The 26,087-nt window shown below is 44.1% G+C and overlaps 1 protein-coding gene across 1 annotated transcript in view; it reads right to left on the bottom strand.

Annotated features, from left to right (window-relative positions):
* Positions 1–8,282: 8,282 nt before the first annotated feature.
* Positions 8,283–26,087, bottom strand: part of nt5c2a (5'-nucleotidase, cytosolic IIa) — a 29,831-nt gene continuing 12,026 nt past the window's right edge. The window contains exons 9-17 of the mRNA XM_056291663.1: positions 24,324–24,407; positions 23,965–24,006; positions 23,181–23,288; positions 22,393–22,459; positions 19,738–19,908; positions 11,787–11,838; positions 11,068–11,128; positions 10,777–10,953; positions 8,283–8,833 (exon numbers count right to left, since the gene is read on the bottom strand). Coding sequence (XP_056147638.1) covers positions 8,603–8,833; positions 10,777–10,953; positions 11,068–11,128; positions 11,787–11,838; positions 19,738–19,908; positions 22,393–22,459; positions 23,181–23,288; positions 23,965–24,006; positions 24,324–24,407 — 993 coding nt within the window. The 3' untranslated portion in view covers positions 8,283–8,602. The remainder of the gene's footprint in view (positions 8,834–10,776; positions 10,954–11,067; positions 11,129–11,786; positions 11,839–19,737; positions 19,909–22,392; positions 22,460–23,180; positions 23,289–23,964; positions 24,007–24,323; positions 24,408–26,087) is intronic.

The following is a 26,087-nucleotide window of genomic DNA, read 5'->3' as shown; positions in this document are numbered from 1 at the left end:
TGCTGGTACTGGGCAGAGGGCAGGGACACTAGACAGATCATCGGTCCACCATAGGGCTCATACACATGTACACCTACGGGTAACATTTCAAACAGGGCTTGTTTCCAGAACAAACCTCACAGCACTTATTTGTGAATACGTGGCTCTCTCTACTGGTTTCATGTCGCAAGTATGAATGGACCAAGAATGAAATCTTTGTTCAGCAATGCAAATTATTTTCCTTTAAAACATTTTACATCAAATGCACAAACACGTGATCTTGTAAGGGATGCCCTGGTTGAACAACTACGGGTTGGTGTCAGTAGATGTTAAACGTATGTCCACAAGGTCAACTCCAACAGGTTGGTGATGGGAACGGCTCACATTTTCTACCTGGCACAGCACAGTGCATCTTCTGGTAAAGAATAAACTGTGGCGGAGCCAGAGCGGGGCATGGGGGCGGTCGCCCCAGGGCCCACAAGGCCGGGGCCCCCGTTTGGAGCTCTGTTGCCGAGTTTACGAGCGTCCGTGGACGCACCGGCTCTCGGGACTCCGACGCATTCAGTGACACACTCGTGAAGTCGGCTAATGATAAAAAGTACAGTGCGGTACGGGGCCCCTATACATAGCTATTAAGGGCCCCTATAAAGGCTGTGGCCTTTTTCACAACTATTCATGAATGCGCCGGAGCTGTGATTGGTTGTGAGGTATAACTGCGTCACACTGCCAGAAGGGGGCGTGAGTAAGCATTTTTACACTTGACAGAACTGGAGAGTTTATGAATGAATTTGAGGGAACTTCAAAACGGAGAAGAGAAAACATGAATCAGGCTCATTCAAACGTAAGAAGCAAGAAAGTAAGAAGAAGCTAAGGACCGGCTCCGAGCCCTTCCTTGTTTGCAATGGTGATGGACAGCTTGACAGACGAGATCACACAGGAGTCCGCGTGGACTATGATGTCTGCAGATGACATGGTGATGTGTAGCGAGAGTAGGGTGCAGGTGGAGGTATGCACTGGAGAGGTGGAGGTATGCACTGGAGAGAAGAGGAAGGAAAGTCAGTAGGAGCAAGACGGAATACCTATGCGTGAATGAGAGGGAGGACAGTGGAACGGTGAGGATGCAAGGAGTGGAGGTGATGAAGGCATTTGAGTTTAAATACTTGGGGTCAACTGTCCAGAGTAACGGGGAGTGTAGTAGAGAGGTGAAGAAGAGAGTGCAGGCAGGGTGGAGTGGGTGGAGAAGAGTGTCAGGAGTGATTTGTGACAGAAGGGTACCAGCACGAGTTAAAGGGAAGGTTTACAAGATGGTGGTGAGACCAGCTATGTTGTATGGTTTGTATGGACAGTGGCACTGATGAAAAGACAGGAGGTGGAGCTGGAGGTGGCAGAGATGAAGATGATAAGATTTTCACAGGGAGTGATGAAGAAGGACGGGATTAGGAACGATTATATTAGAGGGACAGCTCAGGTTGGACGGTTTGGAGACAAAGCAAGAGAGACAAGATTGAGATGGTTTGGACATGTGTGGAGGAGAGATGCTGGGTATACTGGGAGAAGGATGCTGAATATGGAGCTGCCAGGGAGGAGGAGAAGAGGAAGGCCAAAAAGGAGGTTTATGGATGTGGTGAGGGAGGACATGCAGGTGGCTGGTGTGACACAGGAAGATGCAGAGGACAGGAAGAGATGGAAAAGGATGATCAGCTGTGGCGCCCCCTAACGGGAGCAGCCAAGTAGTGGTAGTAGTAGTAGTAATAATAGTAGTGTTAGTGGTAGTAGTAATGGTAGTAGTAGTAGTAGTAGTAGTAGTAGTAGCAGCAGTAGTAGTAGTGGTAGTAGTAGTAGTAGTAGTGGTAGTGGTAGTAGTAGTAGTAGTGGTAAGAGGATAAATGCTGAGTCTCATCAGCAGCCAGTCAGACTAGCTTGGTCTAGTCAGAAAGGCACGAAGTGAGGAAGCCTCTTGGATGAGAGGCGAAACGTCTTCACGGATATATACCAAGTCCAGTTGCACTTGATTCAACTCCTTTGGATAACCATGACCTGGATGAATGAGACCATTCACAGACATGGTAGTGGTAGTAATAGTGGTAGTAGTAGTAGTAGTAGTAGTAGTAGTAGTAGTGTTCCTGATGTGACATGAGGGTCTATAAGAACAGGATGTATTGGGCCATACAAATAAAGTGTACTTGACTTGACTGACTTATAAAACATCTTTATTGGAGAGTCCCTGTTTTGTAACATTACTGGAAGTAAAGCCAACAACTAGAAATACAAAATGTAACTCGTGAACCATGCATCAAACGCACAAAATTCATCTGTCAATCAAACACGAGTATTTATGGTTGACTTGCTTAAATCAGGGATTTTCTCACTGCACACTCATCGTCATAAAATGAAAAGGAAATAAAACTACATGCAAAAGGACTCGTAATCATTTGCATATGAAACATGTAAATTAAAGCAAACATTCATTTGGTGCTGCTCGCTTTGGCAAAATCCACAAAGAAACGTGGCTCGTGTTGAAACGGTTCTCTCAGCAGCAGCTATTGCTCCCATACTGACTCAACAGGACCCACGTACATCCCATAATAGTGTGACGGTTCTCAGTAAGGTCAGAAATAAACCACCTGACCACATCTTACTGCACTGTAGCACATCTGAACAACCTGTGACCCACACCAGGGACTAAACTGAACAACCTGTGACCCACACCAGGGACTAAACTGAACAACCTGTGACCCACACCAGGGACTAAACTGAACAACCTATGACCCACACCAGGGACTAAACTGAACAACCTGTGACCCACACCAGGGACTAAACTGAACAAACTGTAACCCACACCAAGGGATAAACTGATCAACCTATGGCCCACACCAGGGACTAAACTGAACAACCTGTGACCCACAGCAGGGACTAAACTGAACAAACTGTGACCCACACCAGGGACTAAACTGAACAACCTATGACCCACGCCAGGGACTAAACTGAACAACTTGTGACCCACACCAGGGACTAAACTGAACAACTTGTGACCCACACCAGGGGATGAACTGAACAACCTGTGACCCACACCAGGGGATGAACTGAACAACCTATGACCCACACCAGGGGACAAACTGAACAACCTATGACCCACACCAGGGAGTAAACTGAACAACCTATGACTCACACCAGGGGATAAACTGAACAACCTATGACCCACACCAGGGACTAAACTGAACAACCTATGACCCACACCAGGGGATGAACTGAACAACCTATGACCCACACCAGGGACTAAACTGAACAACCTGTGACCCACACCAGGGACTAAACTGAACAACCTGTGACCCACACCAAGGGATAAACTGATCAACCTATGGCCCACACCAGGGACTAAACTGAACAACCTGTGACCCACAGCAGGGACTAAACTGAACAAACTGTGACCCACACCAGGGACTAAACTGAACAACCTATGACCCACACCAGGGACTAAACTGAACAACTTGTGACCCACACCAGGGACTAAACTGAACAACTTGTGACCCACACCAGGGGATGAACTGAACAACCTGTGACCCACACCAGGGGATGAACTGAACAACCTATGACCCACACCAGGGGACAAACTGAACAACCTATAACCCACACCAGGGACTAAACTGAACAACCTATGACTCACACCAGGGGATAAACTGAACAACCTATGACCCACACCAGGGACTAAACTGAACAACCTATGACCCACACCAGGGGATGAACTGAACAACCTATGACCCACACCAGGGACTAAACTGAACAACCTATGACCCACACCAGGGGATAAACTGAACAACCTATGAGCCACACCAGGGGATAAACTGAACAACCTGTGACCCACACCAGGGACTAAACTGAACAACCTATGACCCACACCAGGGACTAAACTGAACAACCTATGACCCACACCAGGGGATAATCTGAACAACCTGTGACCCACACCAGGGACTAAACTGAACAACCTGTGACCCACACCAGGGGATAAACTGAACAACCTATGACCCACACCAGGGGATAATCTGACCAACCTGTGACCCACACCAGGGACTAAACTGAACAACCTGTGACCCACACCAGGGACTAAACTGAACAACCTGTGCCCCACACCAGGGGACAAACTGAACAACCTATGACCCACACCAGGGACTAAACTGAACAACCTATGACCCACACCAGGGGATAACTGAACAACCTGTGACCCACACCAGGGACTAAACTGAACAACCTGTGACCCACACCAGGGACTAAACTGAACAACCTGTGCCCCACACCAGGGGACAAACTGAACAACCTATGACCCACACCAGGGACTAAACTGAACAACCTATGACCCACACCAGGGGATAACTGAACAACCTGTGACCCACACCAGGGACTAAACTGAAGAACCTGTGACCCACACCAGGGACTAAACTGAACAACCTATGACCTACACCAGGGACTAAACTGAACAACCTATGACCCACACCAGGGGATGAACTGAACAACCTATGACCCACACCAGGGACTAAACTGAACAACCTATGACCCACACCAGGGGATAAACTGAACAACCTATGACCCACACCAGGGACTAAACTGAACAACCTATGACTCACACCAAGGGACTACACTGAACAACCTATGACCCACACCAGGGGATAAACTGAACAACCTATGACCCACACCAGGGGATAACTGAACAACCTGTGACCCACACCAGGGACTAAACTGAACAACCTGTGACCCACACCAGGGGATAAACTGAACAACCTATGAGCCACACCAGGGGATAAACTGAACAACCTGTGACCCACACCAGGGACTAAACTGAAGAACCTGTGACCCACACCAGGGACTAAACTGAACAACCTATGACCTACACCAGGGACTAAACTGAACAACCTATGACCCACACCAGGGGATGAACTGAACAACCTATGACCCACACCAGGGACTAAACTGAACAACCTATGACCCACACCAGGGACTAAACTGAACAACCTATGACTCACACCAAGGGATAAACTGAACAACCTATGACCCACACCAGGGGATAAACTGAACAACCTATGACCCACACCAGGGGATGAACTGAACAACCTATGACCCACACCAGGGGATGAACTGAACAACCTATGACTCACACCAGGGGATAAACTGAACAACCTATGACCCACACCAGGGGATAACTGAACAACCTGTGACCCACACCAGGGGATAAACTGAACAACCTATGACCCACACCAGGGACTAAACTGAACAACCTATGACCCACACCAGGGGATAAACTGAACAACCTGTGACCCACACCAGGGACTAAACTGAACAACCTGTGACCCACACCAGGGACTAAACTGAACAACCTATGACCCACACCAGGGACTAAACTGAACAACCTATGACCCACACCAGGGACTAAACTGAACAACCTGTGACCCACACCAGGGACTAAACTGAACAACCTGTGACCCACACCAGGGGATAAACTGAACAACCTATGAGCCACACCAGGGGATAAACTGAACAACCTGTGACCCACACCAGGGACTAAACTGAACAACCTGTGACCCACACCAGGGACTAAACTGAACAACCTATGACCCACACCAGGGACTAAACCGAACAACCTATGACCCACACCAGGGACTAAACTGAACAACCTATGACTCACACCAAGGGATAAACTGAACAACCTATGACCCACACCAGGGGATAAACTGAACAACCTATGACCCACACCAGGGGATGAACTGAACAACCTATGACCCACACCAGGGACTAAACTGAACAACCTATGAGCCACACCAGGGACTAAACTGAACAACCTATGACCCACACCAGGGGATAAACTGAACAACCTGTGACCCACACCAGGGACTAAACTGAACAACCTATGACCCACACCAGGGACTAAACTGAACAACCTATGACTCACACCAGGGGATAAACTGAACAACCTATGACCCACACCAGGGACTAAACTGGACAACCTATGACCCACACCAGGGGATAAACTGAACAGGATGAGGCAAATACCAAGTATGCGCAGCTCATGCTAAATACTCTCCGTTCTTCTGATGGCAGTCACACAGGCAGTGAAAGACAGTCAGCAGTGTAAAAGCTTAGTGGGATTATGCCTCCTTAAACCCGAGATTTCATTCCTACCTCAAACGACCATGGGCGGTCAAAATTACGGCTGGTGTTTAAACTCTACATTGTGTCAAGATCAATACCCAGTTGAGATATTAATGCATTACATATGTTAGTATGTCTGTTGTGAAACTAACTGGCACCAAAATTAACATAGTAACAACTTAAATACTATTTCTAAACAATTTAAACTTCACACAGACATGGTTGAACTTGAATAGCAAAATTGAAAAAGTGAAAATATGACCTGAAGAGCAAAAGGGAAAACACATATTGCTGATCTAACAAACGTAACAAGGCCCCTAAAACGTGACATGTAAAAAAAACTAAATAAATATTGAAGCAGTGCCAAACAACGACTGGAACTTAACTACTAGAACGACGTTTTTTAAACTCTACATTGTGTCAAGATAAATACCCAGTTGAGATATTAATGCATCACATATGTTAGTATATTAGGAAACTAACTGACACCGAAATCAACATTTTAACAACTTTAATACTATTTTTAAACAATTTAAAATGGCCGCTGTCCAACGCCTGTAAATACTGCAGCGCCTCGGTGGGAGTCATGTTGGACATATTCACACATCAAGTTTAGACTATTTCTCTCCACTGGGGGGCGCTAGTGTCTTTCTAGGACACAGCTACGAACTTCACGAAGGAAATGACGCCACCAACACACGTCACAAATACTGTCACGATGCACACCATCGCGCGCTAGTGACGAGCCGTCTTTTGCACCGCTCGTGGTCGTTTTAGGCGGATGTTATGGTAACTTTTCGTGTGCAGCCGATGTGAAACCCCTGCAAATGTTAGCACGTGTAGGAGCCCGGAGGGCGCGGCCGGTCCGTTTATCCTTTATGTTGAAGTTCGCACAGCCAGAGCGGCCGTCTTGGTCGCTGAGCCGGTACCGCCCAGGCACGCTGGCAGATGATCTGGGCTCGCGTCTTAACAGCAGAAATGCCGAGTTACAGAGAAGCCACGCAGCTGTTGCTCAACGCGGCCTCCGACACAGGGCCATGTTGTCAGCTAACAACATCACCACGGTGTGTGTGTGTGTGTTTATGTAACCGCTTGTTATTTTCTTGCCCGGTGCGGGATTCGATACGGCGGGTACTGCACCACAAGGCGACGTCACTAACCGCTCGGCTACCCGAACGGGTCTTATTAGCAGTTTACATGTATAACGCCTGTGTTAGCCAGATGGCCAACCAAGTCGACAGACCAGTCTGACACCGACAGACCTGCAGGTGGTTTCGGCTGAAGACGGTGAAGGCTGCTTGGATGCTCCTTCTGCAGTTTGGCAGACAGATTTTTACATCAAACCCCGTCTCCCTGTAATGGCACCAGCCCCAGTGGTCTAGAACCGGAAAAACCACAGGGACTAACGGTTTATGAATACAGACATTAAAAAAATGCCACACAAAAAAAAGACTTGTATGTGACAGTCGGCAGTCTGTACTGGCAGAATAAGGCAGTGCCAGTTTTACAATCAGTGAACATGAAAAAGGGCATAATATCTGGGCTAAACACTTCTCCACTGTGGAAACAGATGTCACTGCTGGACCTTACAGAAATGAGGCTTTTAAGTTCTGCCCTCCATTTTATGCCACACTGTTGTGGATCTGAGGAATGTGGATTTCTGGGAATTGTGGTATTTGAACGGAATAGTGAAATATGGCAGCTCTGGGTGAAGGAGGAGTTTCCTCTGCGATGGTAAAGCAATGGCAGGCATGAAGCAGGATTCTTCAGTCAGCCAGCACTGTGTAATATGAAACCTAACTGGCATGTTCCTCCTGATACAGCTCACCACCACAGTAAATACTAGCTTTGCCCCTGACCATAAACACCTTCCTGAAGCAAGCAAAACCATCCTGTGACTAAAAATATCCAAGCGCAAGTTTCATAAATCATTACTATACTCAAATGAGTCCCCCAGAGTTCACCTTTACACTTTGTTCAGTCTTATTTTACAGCAGAGCGGTACGGCAGTGCAGAACAGAGCAGCAGGCCACTGAGCATGGCGTACTGAATACTCCATTAAGCTTTAATGGCTGATAAAGCTACAGACACCCCCGTGGCTGAAGATTACCTATTTAGAAATATAATCTAACTGAGTAAAAAATAAATCTCATCATAGTCAGAAGATCAAATAACAGCATGAGCACAACCTGCAATAGGCGGCTCCTCTGTCTCAACTTCTTCAGTTTCCTTTCATTATGAACGTCTAGACTCACCTGAGTTCCTCTACCAGGAACTTAACAAAGCTAAGTTGTGAATTCTCTATCTATTCCCTTGATGGAAGCAGTTATTAACTGAGAAAAACAAATAAAAAATGAATGAATGAATTCTTCAAAACTTATCTTCCAGCTTCCTCTATCTATCTCTATTAAATCCACAAGTTCCTCTCAGGTCCCCCTTTCTGACTCCCTCAATCTTCCGTCACTCTTTTTCTGTATCGGTCCAGCTATTCTTCTTCCTCCTCCTCATCATCATCCTCATCGTGGCAGTGGGTGATCTCCTGGGGGGTCTGGGGAAAGAGGTGCGGGGGCTGGATCTCGCTGATGGAGCGCGTCAGCTGGTGACGTTTGCAGTCAAACTCCTTCAGGTCCACGTCGTGACGATTTCGCGTTGCCAGGGGTGACTCGGTGTCGTTGAAGTTCACGTGGGTGTGTTCTACTGTCGACTCGTGGGGCATCTGAAAGGGAGAGCACATACAGGAGAGGCATGTGTGTGTGGAGATGGTGATTTTTGCCTGATGCATTTATCGACACAAATTCTTGACTGTCCAGACCTTCCAGAACCCCTGTTGATCTTTGACTTCAGCGTTGACAAATGAATTTTGGGTATTGTAGGAATGACTGAAACTCTTCAGAACCTGACTGTAATTAGAAAAATGCCATTTTTCTCAACCAAAACTGTATTTTTTGTGCTTCTATAAATTCAGGTAGAGTTCAAAATTAGCATATCATCCACGATAACTATACCAGAATTTCCCTTTAACTTGTGGTTGGCTCACCTTCTATTAGTATCCCCATACACAGTAACTACTCTATGGATAACTTGTGGTTAGCTTACCTTCTATTAGCATCCCCATACACAGTAACTACTCTATGGATAACTTGTGGTTAGCTTACCTTCTATTAGTATCCCCATACACAGTAACTACTCTATGGAATGGATAATTTGTGGTTAGCTTATCTTCTATTAGCATCCTCATACACAGTAACTACTCTATGGAATGGATAATTTGTGGTTAGCTTATCTTCTATTAGCATCCTCATACACAGTAACTACTCTATGGATAACTTGTGGTTAGCTTACCTTCTATTAATATCCCCATACACAGTAACTACTCTATGGAATGGATAATTTGTGGTTAGCTTACCTTCTATTAGTATCCCCATACACAGTAACTACTCTGTGGATAACTTGTGGTTAGCTTACCTTCTATTAGCATCCTCATACACAGTAACTACTCTATGGATAACTTGTGGTTAGCTTACCTTCTATTAGTATCCCCATACACAGTAACTACTCTATGGAATGGATAATTTGTGGTTAGCTTACCTTCTATTAGTATCCCCATACACAGTAACTACTCTATGGATAACTTGTGGTTAGCTTACCTTCTATTAGCATCCCCATACACAGTAACTACTCTATGGATAACTTGTGGTTAGCTTACCTTCTATTAGTATCCCCATACACAGTAACTACTCTATGGATAACTTGTGGTTAGCTTACATTCTATTAGCATCCCCATACACAGTAACTACTCTATGGATAATTTGTGGTTAGCTTATCTTCTATTAGCATCCCCATACACAGTAACTACTCTATGGATAACTTGTGGTTAGCTTATCTTCTATTAGCATCCCCATACACAGTAACTACTCTATGGATAACTTGTGGTTAGCTTATCTTCTATTAGCATCCCCATACACAGTAACTACTCTATGGATAACTTGTGGTTAGCTTATCTTCTATTAGCATCCCCATACACAGTAACTACTCTATGGATAAATACCTCATCTCTATAGTTTATTCTCAGTTAATGCAGAGGAGCACACGGTTTTAGTAACGAGACTAACAATATAGGCCTTTCTGTCGGAAATACATGTTGGAACCTGGGAGTTTATAAGACATGGGAGGGGTGTCAGCTTTAGTTTTATGAACCAGAAAATATATTTTATATCTGAGAAACAGGACAACAGAAAAACTAAAGGAAATTTCCAAATGAGAAGTTTATCTGTCCAGAACATCCTTAGACCTATTCAGGGAACTGTAGTTAGATTAAGACAAAGATCTTCAGTTGCCTTTGCTGGATTACATTTACCCTGGCAGGTCCCATGACTGTCTTGTGCAGTGGAGCTTTCTACCCCGATTATAGACCAGCACAACTGACTGCAATAGTGATCATTACAACCCGACTATGTGTAGTACTTTTGGGGAAGTTACAGCAAACCTTTATCCTCTAACAAATGGACAGCTAGAATTCCTCAGAAAGACATTCAGAAAGACAAACAGCACCTCCCCTTGCGAGGGCTAATCCCGGTTTAATGGGGCTTTTAATAGTATCAAGAAGAAGCAAAAGGAGCACATGTCCAGACAGTCCCGCTCCTCGCGTCTGGCACTCACCAGGACATGTGCAGCTCTGAACAGGTAACTGAAGGGGTAGTACAGCAGGTTAATGAAGGAGGCAGCGTACAGGTCTGCGTACCGCATCACTTGGGAAGCAAACAGTGTCTGTCTGGAGCCACTGCGGAACAGGCTACCCATCATGCCGTAGCACATGTCCATGTCGTGGGTGACTTTCTGGTGGAGACAGAGAGCGCTGGGTGAGCCTGGGCCGAAGCACACAAGGAAAATGCAATAAAGTCATGTTTATTGGCTGAGGTTGTGTACGTGTGTTAGGAAATGAAACTGTACCTTTATCCTCTTCTGCAGCGAGCTGATGTCTGGCCTCTCATTGCTGCTGCTGTCGAGATGCCTGTGGACACATGACAACTGCATTGGGACAGAGTCCAGTTTTGATGGATGTCTTCCCTAATCACATGGTGGGAGATTAGGAAGTAAAGGCGTATTGCTGCATTACTTACTGAACTACCTGAATGGGTACTTAAATGACAGAAAACTTGTTTTTGTCTAAAACATGTTTCTGTATTTTTATAAGCATGGATACTCTGACAAGAGGTCTGTTTCTGAAAATGCATAACTTCATCATTATATGTTAAAGGCTGATGTGCATATCACCCTTTTTTAGACAACCATCATGAACAAAACATAGCATTAGCTTGTCCTGAGTCAAATCTGATTAACATTTGTTAACATGTCTTGATGCATGCTCAGTAATCCAGGTCCAGATGAAGTGATTCAGCTTCTTGGGATCAGCTAGATATGATCAGTGAGATATGATCAGCTGGATACGATCAGCTGGATATGATCAGCTAGATATGATCAGCGAGATATGATCAGCTGGATATGCAAGAGGTGGCTGTTAAACAGCCATCTGAATGCAAGTCAAATAGAAGTGATCCTGTTATAGTTGTATTAGTGGCACAGACTGAGACTATGAGGGTAAAGGTTTTGTGCGTGCGTGCGTGTGCGTGTGTGTGTGTGTGTGTGTGCCAGTACAATGGGAAACTCACTTGTACAGTTCTGCCAGGAAACAATCCAGAGACTGAAGTTCCTCAAATATAGCTTTAGAGGGGGAAAAAACAGAGTGTCAGCACAGTCAGTTGAAAAAACACAAATATTATGGTGCGAACAGCCTTTCAACCACACAGCTTTACATTATCACACAGAGTTGGTTAGAGCTTGAGAAAAATAAACCATTGAAAACAGAAAGGTCACCTCTCTTACAATGAAATCCAGTTTCCTTATAGAATCAGAATCATGTTTATTGGCCATGTAGGTTTGCACTACATGGAATGTGACTCTGGTTTTGTGGCTCTCTCACAGTACTTAACATAGAATAACAACACAACAATCTTCACATATGTACACAAGGACTGACTTATACAGGTGAAATAAGAGGTGATAAGGTGCAATGGTGCAGAGAATATATCAGAGATGCTGAAATACATGTTAGCAGCTTACTGACATACATGCCTGAGGTAGATGTACATGACAGAGCCTACCAGTATACATACAATGTACAGTACAGTATGTACAACATGTACAGTACAGTATATACAACATGTGCAGTACAGTGTATACAACATGTACAGTACAGTATAGACAACATGTGAAGTACAGTACAACATATACAGTACAGTATATACATGTACAGTACAGTATAGACAACATGTGCAGTACAGTATATACATGTACAGTACAGTATATAGAACATGTGCAGTACAGTACATACAACATTGTTGGATTTATTGACAGTGTTAAGTGTTCATTTGAATGACAGCCCACGGAAAGAAACTGTTTTTATATCTGGTTGTTTTGGGGTACAGTGCTCTGTAGCGCCGACCATAGGGGACGAGTTGGAACAGGTTATGACCAGGGTGTGATGGGTCTGCAGTGATGTTGCCTGCCCGTTTACTGAGTCTGGAGGTGTATAAGTCCTGAATGGAGGGCAGGTTGGCACCAATAATTTTCTTTGCAGACTTACCTGTCCGTTGTACTCTGTCCCTGTCCTGTTTGGTGACCGAACCAAACCAGACAGTGATGGATGTTCAGAGGACCGACTGGATTATTGCAGTGTAGAACTGAATCAGCAGTTCCTGAGGCAGGTTGAACTCCCTGAGCTGGCAGAGAAAGTACATCCTCTGCTGGGCCTTTTTGATGATTGTGTCTATGTTGGATGCCCACCTTAGGTCCTGGGAGATTGTGGAACCCAGAAATCTGTAGGTTTTCACCACAGACACCATGCTGTTGAGTATGATGGGGGGAGGGGGCAATGTTGGGGGACTCCTCCTGAAACCCACTGTTATCGCCACTAATTTGAGCATGTTCAGCTCCAGGTTGTTATGGCCAGCTGATCAACTTCTTGTCTATATGCAGACTCATCACCATCCCAGATAAGGCCAATGATGGTTGCGTCGTCCACATATATCAGGAGTTTAACAGACGGGTCACCTGAGGTGCATCATTTGTGTAGAGGGAGAAGAGTAGAGGGGAGAGCACACATCCCTAGGGGGCACCAGTACTGATTGTTCGGGTACTGGATGTGATTTTCCCAATTCTCACCAACTGCCTCCTGCCTGTCATGAAGTTTTAATCCACTGGCAGATGGGGGCTGGTGCAGTGAGCTGGGTGAGTTTGGAGTGGAGGCTACCTGGGATGATAGTGTTGAACACTGAGCTGAAGTTCACAAACAGCACCCTTGTGCGTGTGTCCCAGGGGAGTTGAGGTGTTGGAAGATGTAGTGCAGTCCCATGTCGACTGCATCCTCCACTGACCTGTTTTCCTGGTAGGCAAACTGCAGGGGTCAAGCAGGGGGCCTGTGATTTCCTTCAGGTGGGCCAATACCAGTCTCTCAAAGGGTTTCATGACCACAGACATTAAGGGGCAATGGGCCTGTAGTCATTTAATGCTGTGATACGAGGTTTCTTGGGGACCAGGATGATAGTGAAGCTTTTGAAACAGGAGGGGACTTCACACGGCTCCAGTGATCTGTTGATCAGTGTGAAAATGGGGACCAGCTGGTCAGCACAGACTTCCAGACAGGGGGTGACACATCATCCAGGCCCAGTGCCTTCCTGGACTTCTGTGTCTGGAAGAGCTGGCGCATGTCCTCAACACAGATCCTGAGTGCGGGTGGAGGGTTGGTGGGGAGGGCAGAGTGGCTGGCAGGGAGAGCAGCTGGTTGTGTGTTGTGGCCGGGGAGGGTGAGGGGTGCTAACACTAGAACGACTGGGATTTCACTCCTACCTAAAACGACCATGGATGGTCAACATGACCGCTGGTGGTTTTTCAACTCTATATTCCGTCAAGATAAATACCCAATTGAGATATTAATGCATTACATATGTTAGTATGTCTGTTAGGAAACAACTGACACCAAAATTAACATTTTAACAACCTTAATACTATTTTTAAACAATTTAAAATGGCTGCTGTCCAATGCCTGTAAATACTGCAGCGCCTCGGTGGTAGTCATGGTGCGTCTAACGGCGTCTGTAACCAGACATGTTGGACATAATCACACATCAAGTTTACACTATTTCTCTGCACTGGAGGACGCTAGTGTGTTTCTAGGACACAGCAACGAACTTCACGAAGGAAATGATGCGACCATTGCACGTCATAAATACTGACATGATGCACACGATCACGCACAAATTACAAGCGGATATTTTGACCACTCATGGTCGGGTTAGGTAGATCTTATCATAACTTTTTTTGTGCAATTGATCTAAAACTCATTTTAATACAAATATATGAAATTTGAGGAGCTTTCAGGGAGCGGCAGGTCTGTATCTTTTTTTTCCCCACAAAGTTATCAAACTTTGAAAATCCAAAACGGTCATAATGACCGTCTTGGTTGTTCTAGTGTTAAAGTGTGCTTATCAAACCTGCAGTAAAACCCATTTAAATTGTCAGCTAGTTGCTGGTTCCCTGCAGTGTGGAGGGATGGTTTCCTGTAGTTCGTAATGTCTTTCAAACCTCTCCAGACTGATGCTGGGTCGTTGTCAGGACACCTGTTTTTCAACTTTTCAGAGCCACTCTGATCTCCTTTGTGAGGGTATTTCTGGCTTGGTGTTACTGGATCCTATCTCCACTCCTGTAGGCTTCCTCTTTGGCCCGATGAAGCTGCCTGAGTTTTGATGTGAACCGGGGCTTATTGCTGTTGAAGGTACAGAAAGTTTCGGTGGGCACACACATGTCCTCACGAAAGCTGATGTAAGATGTCACAGTGTCAGTAACTTCGTCCAAGTCTGTAGATGCAGCCTCAAAAACACTCCAGCCAGTGCAGTTGAGGCAGGCCTGGAACCCAAGTTTTGACTCATTGGTTCATTTCTTCACAGTTTTAACCACAGGCTTTGCAGCTTTTAGTTTCTGCCTGTAGGTTGGGATAAAATGAATCAGACAGTGATTACAGTCCCAGGGATACATGGGGAACAGAGCGATAGGTGTCCTTTAATGTTGTGTAGCAATGACCCAGAGTGTTTTTGTCCCTGGTGGGACATTTAACATGCTGTCCATACTCGTTATATAGCTCTTTATTCACTTTATTATATAGGACATCTTGGAAGGTTTGCTTTTAATGTAACTTCAGGAATCAGGAACATTTATTTGTCATTTCATTTCATATACGCAAGTGCATGAAATCAAATGACAAATAAATGTTCCAGAGTCCACCCCAACAGGCTGGGTAGCCGAATGCTAGCAGCCAACTTGCAGCACCCCCTACAGTCATCGCCGCGTGACTGACTGTCTACATCCCACACTTCCCTCCCGGAACCTCCATTTCCGTCTATGGTAACCCCCCCCACAGTACTGTTCTGCCTGCTAGCTCCTCCTACTGGTCTCATCTGTCATTAAACCTCTCACCGGGAGTTTTCCCCATACAGATAATTATTAGGCCCCGGGGCTCTCATCCACATGACATATCTAATAGTAGTAAAAATAACGACGTAATATCTGAAGCAAATATCTGCAACTTACGGTCTATTTGCTGTATTCCCATTGGTTTTAACTCTGCTTTGACACCAAACAATGTTGGCCTCTTGAATATGAAATCTCTTGGTAAGAAGTCCTTTATCATTAATGATTTTATTGTTTCTAATATTCTGGCCTTTTTATGATTACTGAGAAATACATGGCTGTCCCCAGGGGAAACTGTTCCATTGACTGAGGCTAGGCTCCCTGATTTTGCATATTTTCATATTCTAAGGCCCTCTAGAAGAAGGGGAAGCCTAGCTGTTTTTTTTTTTTTAAATAAATTACGTCTTAAGTGCCATCCTGCTACTTTTCGTCATTTTATCTCCTTTGAGGTTTTAAGTTTCTTAATCGCTGGCCATTCCCCTTTACTTTGCATCTTATATAGCCCCCCTAATTCTGTTTTATTTCTGAGTTTTCTGAGCTTCTATCCACTGTCATGCCTTAATATGACAGGGTGATTATTCTTGGTGATTTTAATAATCCTGTATGTTGTCCTTCCCATTCCCTCACTTCACATTTTTTGGCTCTTATAGACTCTTTTAACCTCATTCAGTCTGTTAAAGAGGCCACACATTCCAAAGGTCACATCTCAGACCTTGTACTCTCATCTGGTTTCTTTCTCCAGTGTTTTAATCTGGTGGATATGCTTATAGCTGACCATGAAGCTGTTGTTTTCAAAGTTCCACTACAGCTCTCTATTCCTAGTCGCTATCCTACAACACACTCTCGCATTTTCAATGCTGCTTCTGCAGTTAAATTCTGTGAAGCTTTTAACTGTTCCTGTAATTCCACTATATTCCCTCTCAATGCACATGCACTGTTAAATTCATTCAATGATCAGTGGCTATCCATCCTCTACCAAACTGCACCATTTAAAACTAGGAAACAAAAATCAACTAACCGCCCCTGGCCGAACGATCACACTCAAGCCCTTAAATAAGACTCTGTAGAAAATCTGAATGACAATGGAAGGTCAACCAAGCCCGAAGTAGCACATAACACCCTTAAAAACCAAATGTTAATTTACCAGAAAGCAGGTAAGGATGCGAGGTCAGCATACTTCTCTGAATTGATATCTAGAAATAACCACAATCCTAAAGTTCTCTTTAGGTTAATTGATTCAGTTATTAATGGTCCCTCCACTTCTTTTTTTAACCTGATGTTGAGCTGTCCAACAAATTTCTCACTCATTTTGTAAATAAGGTGGAGAATATCAGGTCCCAAATCCAGCCTGGCTCTTGCATTCTTTCCATTCCCCAAGTTAATTCTACCCTTCTACCCAGTTTCAACCTATTACAATTTCAGTGCTAGAAAGTACAGTCTCCAGCATGAACTCCCCTCCCGCATCTTCGACATCATTCCTACTAAGTTGCTGAAGGAGGTATTTTCCACTGCTAGTCCCGTTATTCTGCAAATTGTTAATAATTCTCTGGCCTCTGGATCCTTCCCAGACAGTTATAAGCATGCTCACTTATTGCTAAAGAAACCTAATTTGGATCCCCTGTCCTTAAGTAACTACTGACCAATCTCCAAATTGTCTTTTATCTAAGGTTCTGGAGAAAGTAATTTAATCTCAATTAATATCTGTTATGAAAACTAATAGTGTTTTTAACAGTTTCCAGTCTGGTTTTAGAGTGCTCTTGTTCAGAATTAAGATAAAGCTCAATGGCCGAGTTGACAATACTTTTCTTGACTGAGAAAAAAAAAAAAAAGATTACACAGCCAAGATTTAGGATAGGTTAGAGCAGCGTTTCCCAACCCAGTCCTCAAGGAACACCTATCCTGCAGATTTTCTTTGCAACCCTGAATAGATACCTGTTTGTAGTTATTCAACCAATCAGCGATGAATTATGTCAGACGTTGCACACCTAGCATAATTAAGTGCTGTGAGATAATTGGTTGAGTAAGTACAAGCAGGGCTACCTATGCTGGGTTATAATGAAAATCTGCAGGATAGGGGTTCCTTGAGGACTGGGTTGGGAAACGCTGGGTTAGAGGTAACTGAACAGTTTGAGATTATGCTGCTATTTTAGTTAACCCAGATTATTGTCATTTTACATTAAATGCCATTGCTTTAATATATTTCATTTATTGTTCTCATTGTTCTAAAAGTTTGTGTTTTGACTGAAAATGTTGTCCAGGTTTGAAATAAAGCACAATAATGGCATTTGAGTGTTTCCCCTTTTTAAAAAAAAAGTATCGAAACGTATCAAAATTCATGTCTTGGTTAACAGTACCAGTATCGAAACAAAAATGTTGGCATCGTGACAACACTACTTCATAGTAACGAGATAGCTCTGGTTAAGGCTACTAAAGACCAACTGCTGACTGCCCACAGAGGTGACTGCTCGAGTTTAGTTCTTCTAGGCTTAAGTGCTGCCTCTGACACAGTCAATCACAGGATATATCCTCTTACATTGCTTGGAGACCTGGGTTGGCATCAAGGGCTCGACTCTTAGTTTATTACAATCATACCTCTCCAACAGATCTTTTTCTGTTATTCTGGTTAACTCTACTGCCTCGATGGCTCAGTTGAATCATGGTTTTCCTCAAGGCTCAGTTCTTGGCCCCCATCTACTTTCTATATACATGCTGCCTCTTGGCCACGTGATTCAAAATCATTATGTGTTTTACCATTTTTAAGCTGATGACACTCAGTCATACATGCCACTAAAACCCCACAGATCCTAGCGGCCTAGCAAATCTCACACCGTGCCTTTCTGACATTAAATCCAGGATGTCCCAAAATGTTCTTAAATTTAATGATGATAAGTCTGAGGTCATTCTGTTCAGTCCCCCAAATTCCATCAGCTCTTTTGGTACTGATCTTGGTGGTCTGTCAAATAGTCTTAAGCAAGCTGCTAGGAATCTTGGGGTAATATTTTATGCTAACCTCGGTTTTGATAATCAAATCAAACATGTTGTTCAGTCATGTTTTTGTAATTGTAATTTGTAACTGGCTCAATGATTCCTCCCTCTCCACCTCAAGCTGATGTGTGGTGAGCGTTCTGGTTCAAAGTGGCTGCCGTGCATCACCCAGGTGGGTGCTGCTACATATTGGTGGTGGTTGAAGTGAGTTACCCCCTTCAATGTGAAGTGCTTTGGGTGCCTAGAAAAGTGCTATATAAATGTAATGATTATCCTTATTATGACTATTGTTATAATTATTATGTTTTCTCCAGCTCAAGGTAATCTCTAAAATTCGGTCATTTTTATCAGCTGCTGATCAACAAAATGTTGTACACGCTTTTATCTATTCTCCGCTTGATTACTGATACTTGGGTATCAGCAAGGGCTCCCTCCACCATTTGCAGTTGGTACAAAACGCCGCTGCTTGACTCAGTTCCAAGACAAAGAGGCATGACCATATCAGTCCTGTGCTTGCCTCCCTACACTGGCTCTCTGTTAGTTTTCAAATTGATCTTAAAGTTTTATTTGCTCAATTTTAAGGCTTTAAACGGTCTTGTTCCTACCTAAATTTCTGGTTTATTGACCTGGTATACACCCTCTCCACCATTAAGATCTGCAGATGGAGCCCTGATGGTTATTCTCAGGTCAAAGTTTGTCACAAAGGGTGATGGGGCTTTTGCTGTTAGAGCCCCCACACTTTGGAGCTCTCTTCCTGTTGAACTCAGACAAACCAAGTCTCTAGCTTCTTTTACATCTCTTCTTAAAACTTTTCTGTGTGGGAAAACTTTTGCATATGTTTAATATTTGTTTTTATTTATTCATACAGTTTTTTACTTTTACTCCTACTTATTTGGTTTTATTCTAACCACTTCTTCTACTATTACAGCTACAACTAAAATTAATACAAATATTTCTATTATTTCTATTACAAGTACATCTATTACTGATAATAATCGTTTTTTAAATAATGATAAAAATGTAAATTTGTTACTGCTGAGTATACAATACACTATAATTTAAGAGACAACAGCACCTTAATATTCATATATTTGTGTGTATGCTAAAACTCACAGCTCTTATCTGTCCATACATGCAGCTCCTGGGCCAGCTCCGGTATCACGAGGAAGGTCCTCCAACCTTGCCTCTTCTTTGATTTGAGGATGTCACCGAAAATGTGGTCTCCAATGTAGATGATGTCTTTCCCCTTGGCCCCCAGGAGGTCACACACAATGTCAGAAGACCCTGGCAGAAAACAGATGGTCGATAAATGTGCCATTCTGATGAACTTTTATCAAGACCCTTGTGAGAAGTTATATCATGAACTCTGGCAGTACTCCTTTTCTTTGCCTGTGGGCAACATGAAAATATGCACCTCCGCTGGGACCAGAGTGGCATATCATAGTGGCCGCTAGTAAATTCCATAGGACCAGAAACTCATGTGGACATGCAAGGTGTTGCATTTCAGCTATGCTGTTTGCACTTCAGATTTATGAGTTGTTTTATGGGTCTTAGAATGTGTTTATCATTTCTTTGTTTTAGGATGTAGTTAGTAGTGAACATTTTGACACCAGAGAGCTGCTTTTTTTTGCTCTGCTTCAATAATACACTGGTCTAAAAAAGTAATTCAACCACTAAGGTTAATTTTGTATGAAACAGTAGGTAGGATGGGGTAAACCTTGTCTTGTTTATTAGAGAAGCAATGCCAGGTTGGATGATCAGCGGACAGCGGACACCATTACAGTCCCCCGCACGGCTTCCTCATTCCCCCGCATGACTTCCTCATTCCCTAAACCATGTGATGAACTCTTTGAAAAAGACCAATTCCCAAATCTTAGCTCTGCAGTGACTCAGATCTTACTATGAACCACAGTGAGTGAGAACGTTCGGGACCTTTCTTCTGAAGGACAGTAGAAGCTGTATCATTCCAGGGGCTGTGTTCATGAAGTATTATATCTTAGCATTAAGGGTATTCCAGGGGCTGTGTTCATGGAAGTATTATATCTTGGCATTAAGAGTACTCCAGGGGCTGTGCTCATGAAGTATTATATCTTGGCATTAAAGGTACTCCAGGGGCTTTGTTCATGAAGTGTCATATCTTGGCATTAAGGGTATTCCAGGGGCTTATTCATGAAGTATTATATCTTGGCATTAAGAGTACTCCTGAATGGCACCAAAAGTTTCTATTTAAAAGTTCCTCCTTTCAATTCAGTTTCAAGTTCAATTCAACAAGCTAATGAGACCAACTTTCGCCAGGGAACTGGGCGAAGTCTTCAGCTAAAACGAGAGGGGGGGTGGTTTGGGGGGGTTGGCTTCTTTGCTATGGATGATGTTTTATTTCATGAACGTGGTGACTTACTATGCCCACAGTGATTCATTGACAGGGAACCGGCCTGCATTGGTGAATTCTTCAGAGAAAATAAACAACCAAGAATTTTAGATCGGATGGGTTCTGGAAACACTTTGGAAGGGATTCCAATGTGGTCCCCAAAGTAGACTAACATTGCAATGACATGAAGTACAAATCATGTTGCCATAGTCAAATAAAGAAAATATTTTCATAGAAAATGTGAGTGCTGCTTATTACACACATGAAATCAAATGTGAAACACTGAATTGATCGTAATGGCTTCATGTTCGTAATGCAGCCTCTTAAACGTCTGGCACCTCCTAAATGTTTACCGGATAGGCTATATAGGCTTTAAAATGTAGACTTTTTGTTAATAACAACCAAGGCTGAAGGGAACAAAAACAACATACTGCCAAGCAAACATAAAAAGAAACCAAATTGGATGCAAGACTAGCTTTCCCTTCTTGCACACCATGTCCATGAAAAGAAAGAAGTAATTCAGACCAGTGATCAGCTTCCAGCTGAACAGAAGCAGCTTTTAATGGCAGCAGCCATTTCTGAGACTGTTGTGATTCAGTCTTAGTGACTTAGGAGTCCTCTTCATTATTTTTTTGATTTTGATAAACTAATTTGGTTTTATTTGATATATTAATCCCTGTGGGGAAATTCTTCCTCTGCATTTACTCCATCCTACCTGTGTAGCTAGGAGCAGTGGCCAGCCGCCGTGCAGCACCCGGGCGGGAACCAACTCCAGCTCACCTTGCCATGCCTCGGTCAGGGGCACAGACAAGAGTACTAACCCTAACATGCATGTTTTTTTGATGGTGGAGGAAACTGGAGCACCCATAGAAAACCCACCACAGACATGGGGAGAAAATGCAAAGTCCACACAGAGGACGACCCGGGATGATCCCCGAGGTTGTAGAACTCTGGGGTTCGAACCCAGGACCTTCTTGCTGTGAGGCGACAGCGCTAGCTACTGCACCACTGTGCCGCCCAAAATTACTCCTAACTTTTGCAGATTTAGGAGCTAGTTTTAGAGCTAAAATGCTCTGTGAATCACAGAGCATTCCGTGAAGCCAAATCACAACTGTGAAGCCAAAAAACTTGGGAGTTTTGAAAAATTAGGAATGATATGCCCCTTATTTTTAGAATTTTCTCCTGAATCGGCCTTATATTTTATGAACACAGCCCCAGATGTCTAGTGACACTTGTGTAACAAGTAATATTGGTTGACTTTTCACTTGCAAATACGTCAGCGGTAGAAAAAAGTTTTGGAGGAACTCAGATGGCGGTTTGTCTGAAAGTGTCAGCTCTAAAGACAAATCCTTGCACTGCCGTCACTGAAAAAGTCGTGGCAAAAAGGAAGCTTTGCTTACCTCCGGAGTACACAATGCCATGCTGTAGGGGTCCAGTATACGTGCCAATCTTCAGCCGACCTGTGGTCTGCAAACCAGTGTGCTACTGTTAATACTGACATGAGTCCTAAACTCTAAAGCAGGCATGAAAGCATACACGTCTGAATTTACAGTTTGAATTTACAGTTGGAGAAATACAGAAATCATGGTAAAACATCTTAAAACCAATGAGGACAGCAGTGAAAATGAGAAGCATCATCAAAACTAGAAGAAAAAGGGCGTTCAGGTAGTGTAGCGGTCTATTCTGTTGCCTGCCAACCGGGGATGGCCGGTTCGAATCCCCATGTTACCTCCGGCTTGGTCGGGTGTCCCTACAGACACAATTGGCCGTGTCTGTGGGTGGGATGCCGGATGTGGTTATTTGTCCTGATCGCTGCACTAGCGCCTCCTCTGGTCGGCCGGGGTGCCTGTTCAGGGAGGAGGGGGAACTGGGGGGAATAGTGTGAGCTTCCCACGCGCTACGTCCCCCTGGTGAAACTCCTCACTGTCAGGTGAAAACAAGCGGCTGGTGACTCCACATGTGTGGGAGGAGACATGTGGTAGTCTGCAGCCCTCCCTGGATCAGCAGAGGGGGTGGAGCAGCAACTGGGACGGCTCGCAAGAGTGGGGTAATTGGCCGGATACAATTTAGGAGTAAAAAGTGTTAAATTTTCAAAAAAAAAGTAGAAGAAAAAAACTCCATCATTATAAAAAACATTCCATTAATCATATCCCCACGACACTACCGGTCTAAAGAACAGAAAACTTACTGTGTCCACCTGTCTCAGTACCGTTCCCTCACCAAAGAACACGGGTTTACGGGCATCCACCAAAATAAGGTCAAAGTAGGACTGCCAGGGTCTGTGGGCTGCATCTGCCTACCAGACATGAAAACAACAGAATCGGTGTCAGCATGTTGTCTTATTAAGCAACATTTCAGTCAGGCTTTAGCCGTACAACCACCGAGTCTACACAGTATTCATTCATTCATCATCAGCCGCTTCTCCGGGGTCGGGTCGCAGTGGCAGCAAGCTAAGTAGGGCACTCCAGACATCCCTCTCCCCAGCAACGCCCTCCAGCTCCTCCTGGGGGATCCAAAGGCATTCCCAGGCCAGATTGGACATGTAGTCCCTCCAGTGAGTTCTAGGTCTACCCCGGGGTCTCCTCCCAGTTGGCCGTGCCCGGTAAACCTCCAAAGGAAGGCGCCCAGGAGGCATCCTAATCAGATGCCCGAATCACCTCAACTGGCTCCTTTCAACACGAAGGAGCAGCAGCTCTACTCCGAGCTCCCTCCGGATGTCTGAGCTCCTCAACCTATCTCTAAGGCTGAGCCCAGACACCCTACAGAGTTTCCTCCGTAAGGTGTCTGGTCCGTAGGGTGTAGGATGTCTATACAATATGTGTATTTAAATCAATATGTTTAATTTTGCTGTTTGTGACACACATTTCTATTTCACTTTCTCAGTACTTTATACAATAATAAACAATTATACAACTGATAAACACAACACTTCTCTAACTTCTCTACGTCTTGTAAACAGTCCTCTGCATTACCTTTGGCCCATGGGGAAAGTCAAAGAGGTAGGTCATTATTTTCTGGAAGAAGACAGGAAAAAGAGTGAGGTATTTCATGTACACTGGCATGAAGAGCAAAATAGGAGAAGACTAGAATTATATCAAACTATATCACATTAGCCAATGAAAGTAATCGTAACTTACAACTGACACTAACTGGGCATTCAGTTTATGAATGAAATGTTTATTTCCTTGTTTCTGTAGGAATGGTAACATTCAAGACATTCTTGGGACTACTCCACAGAAACTGTTTAAAGACACAACCAGACCACATGCTGTTTTTTTTTTACCATGGTTTTGTTGTGGCGCTGCCTACTGGTTCATTCCATGAAGCTCACCTCTGTGTATTTGTAGTCACTGTTGGTGGCCAGGAAGACTTTAGCTACTTCATTCATCCTGCTAAGGAGGAGAGGAAGCTTTGGCTGGGTGGAGGAGAGACAGCAAAAGTCAGACACTTTACTGAGTCAAAACCCTTTAGAAGCAGACATAAGTATCTGGCCAATTAAGCCACTCTTCCGAGCCGTCCCCCTCTGCCGATCCGGGGAGGGCTACAGACTACCACATGCCTCCTCCCATACATGTGGCGTCACCAGCCGCTTCTTTTCACCTGACAGTAGTGTCAGTACGTTTACATGCACAGTTGAGTCGAGCTATGGTTATAGCTCGATTAGTACATTAGTCCGACTACTGACTTTGGTCCCAGTATACCTGCGCGGGAGGGAAATCGATTTACTGAGGGAGTCATGTGGGCTCCGCTACGATAGGTGGCGATATGCACTCTTCCAGCTTGTTTGCATTGGGCCATTACCGGTTGACCTATTACGTCACACACAGAGAGCACGCAGAGTATTTTAAAATGTTCAGCTCTTTCAACTGAGTAAGCATATACTCCGTCTCTTCATCCGTCCAAAAATGAGCTCTCGATGTTTTCGCCATGTTTGCAGTTACTGGCTTCCTCTTCTTGTGCCCCCCCCCTTCTTCCGTTTACGCTGTTCGACTTCCGGGTTAGACTTGGCGCGCGGAAAGTTAGCGCGTGCGCAGATCTCCTCGACCAGCTCCACTCCGACTGCATACTTCTCCAGGTTTTAACTCACATCCTTCACTAAATACTTCTCCAGGTTGTAACTCACATCCTTCACTAAACACTTCTCCAGGTTTTAACTCACATCCTACATGCAGAAGTAAATCGACTTCCAATCGCATTATCTGGGTGTGTTAGTCCGACTATTACAACTTCGATTTAAGTCGAGCTAACGTGTTGACATGCATTTTAAAAGTCCGGTTTTAGTCGGACTAACGCAATAACTCGATTTTTTAAGTAGCATGTAAACGTACTGATGACTCAAACCGGCGATCCCCATGTCGGTAGGCAATGGAAGAGACCACCACTATGCAACCCGGGAGCCCCCACCATGTCACCCAATGTTGAAGACTAGCACCAGAACAGAGAACTTCCTGAGTTTACTGTCAAAGTATGTATGTTGACCAAGTGTATGCTGAGCTCTACTGCTATGATTTAACACATCCTTCACCACGTACTTCTCCAGGTTATAACTCACACCCTTCACTACATACTTCTCCAGGTTATAACTCACACCCTTCACTACATACTTCTCCAGGTTATAACTCAAACCCTTCACTACATACTTCTCCAGGTTATAACTCACACCCTTCACTACATATTTCTCCTGGTTTTAACTCACATCATTCACTGCATACTTCTCCAGGTTTTAACTCACATCCTTCACTATGTACTTCTTCAGGTTTTGACTTACATCCTTCACTACATATTTCTCCAGGTTTTAACTCACATCTTTCACTGCATACTTCTCCAGGTTTTAACTCACATCCTTCACTAAATACTTCTCCAGGTTGTAACTCACATCCTTCACTAAATACTTCTCCAGGTTTTAACTCACATCCTTCATTAAATACTTCTCCAGGTTTTAACTCACATCCTTCACTATGTACTTCTCCAGGTTTTAACTCTTTACTCACTACGTATTTCTCCAGGTTTTAACTTACATCCTTCACTACATACTTCTCCTGGTTTTAACTCTTTACTCACTACGTATTTCTCCAGGTTTTAACTTACATCCTTC

The sequence above is a fragment of the Lampris incognitus genome, chromosome 13 (assembly GCF_029633865.1).
Source record: "Lampris incognitus isolate fLamInc1 chromosome 13, fLamInc1.hap2, whole genome shotgun sequence".
Classification (NCBI taxonomy): domain Eukaryota; kingdom Metazoa; phylum Chordata; class Actinopteri; order Lampriformes; family Lampridae; genus Lampris; species Lampris incognitus.
This window is presented reverse-complemented; position numbering and strand designations above follow the sequence as displayed.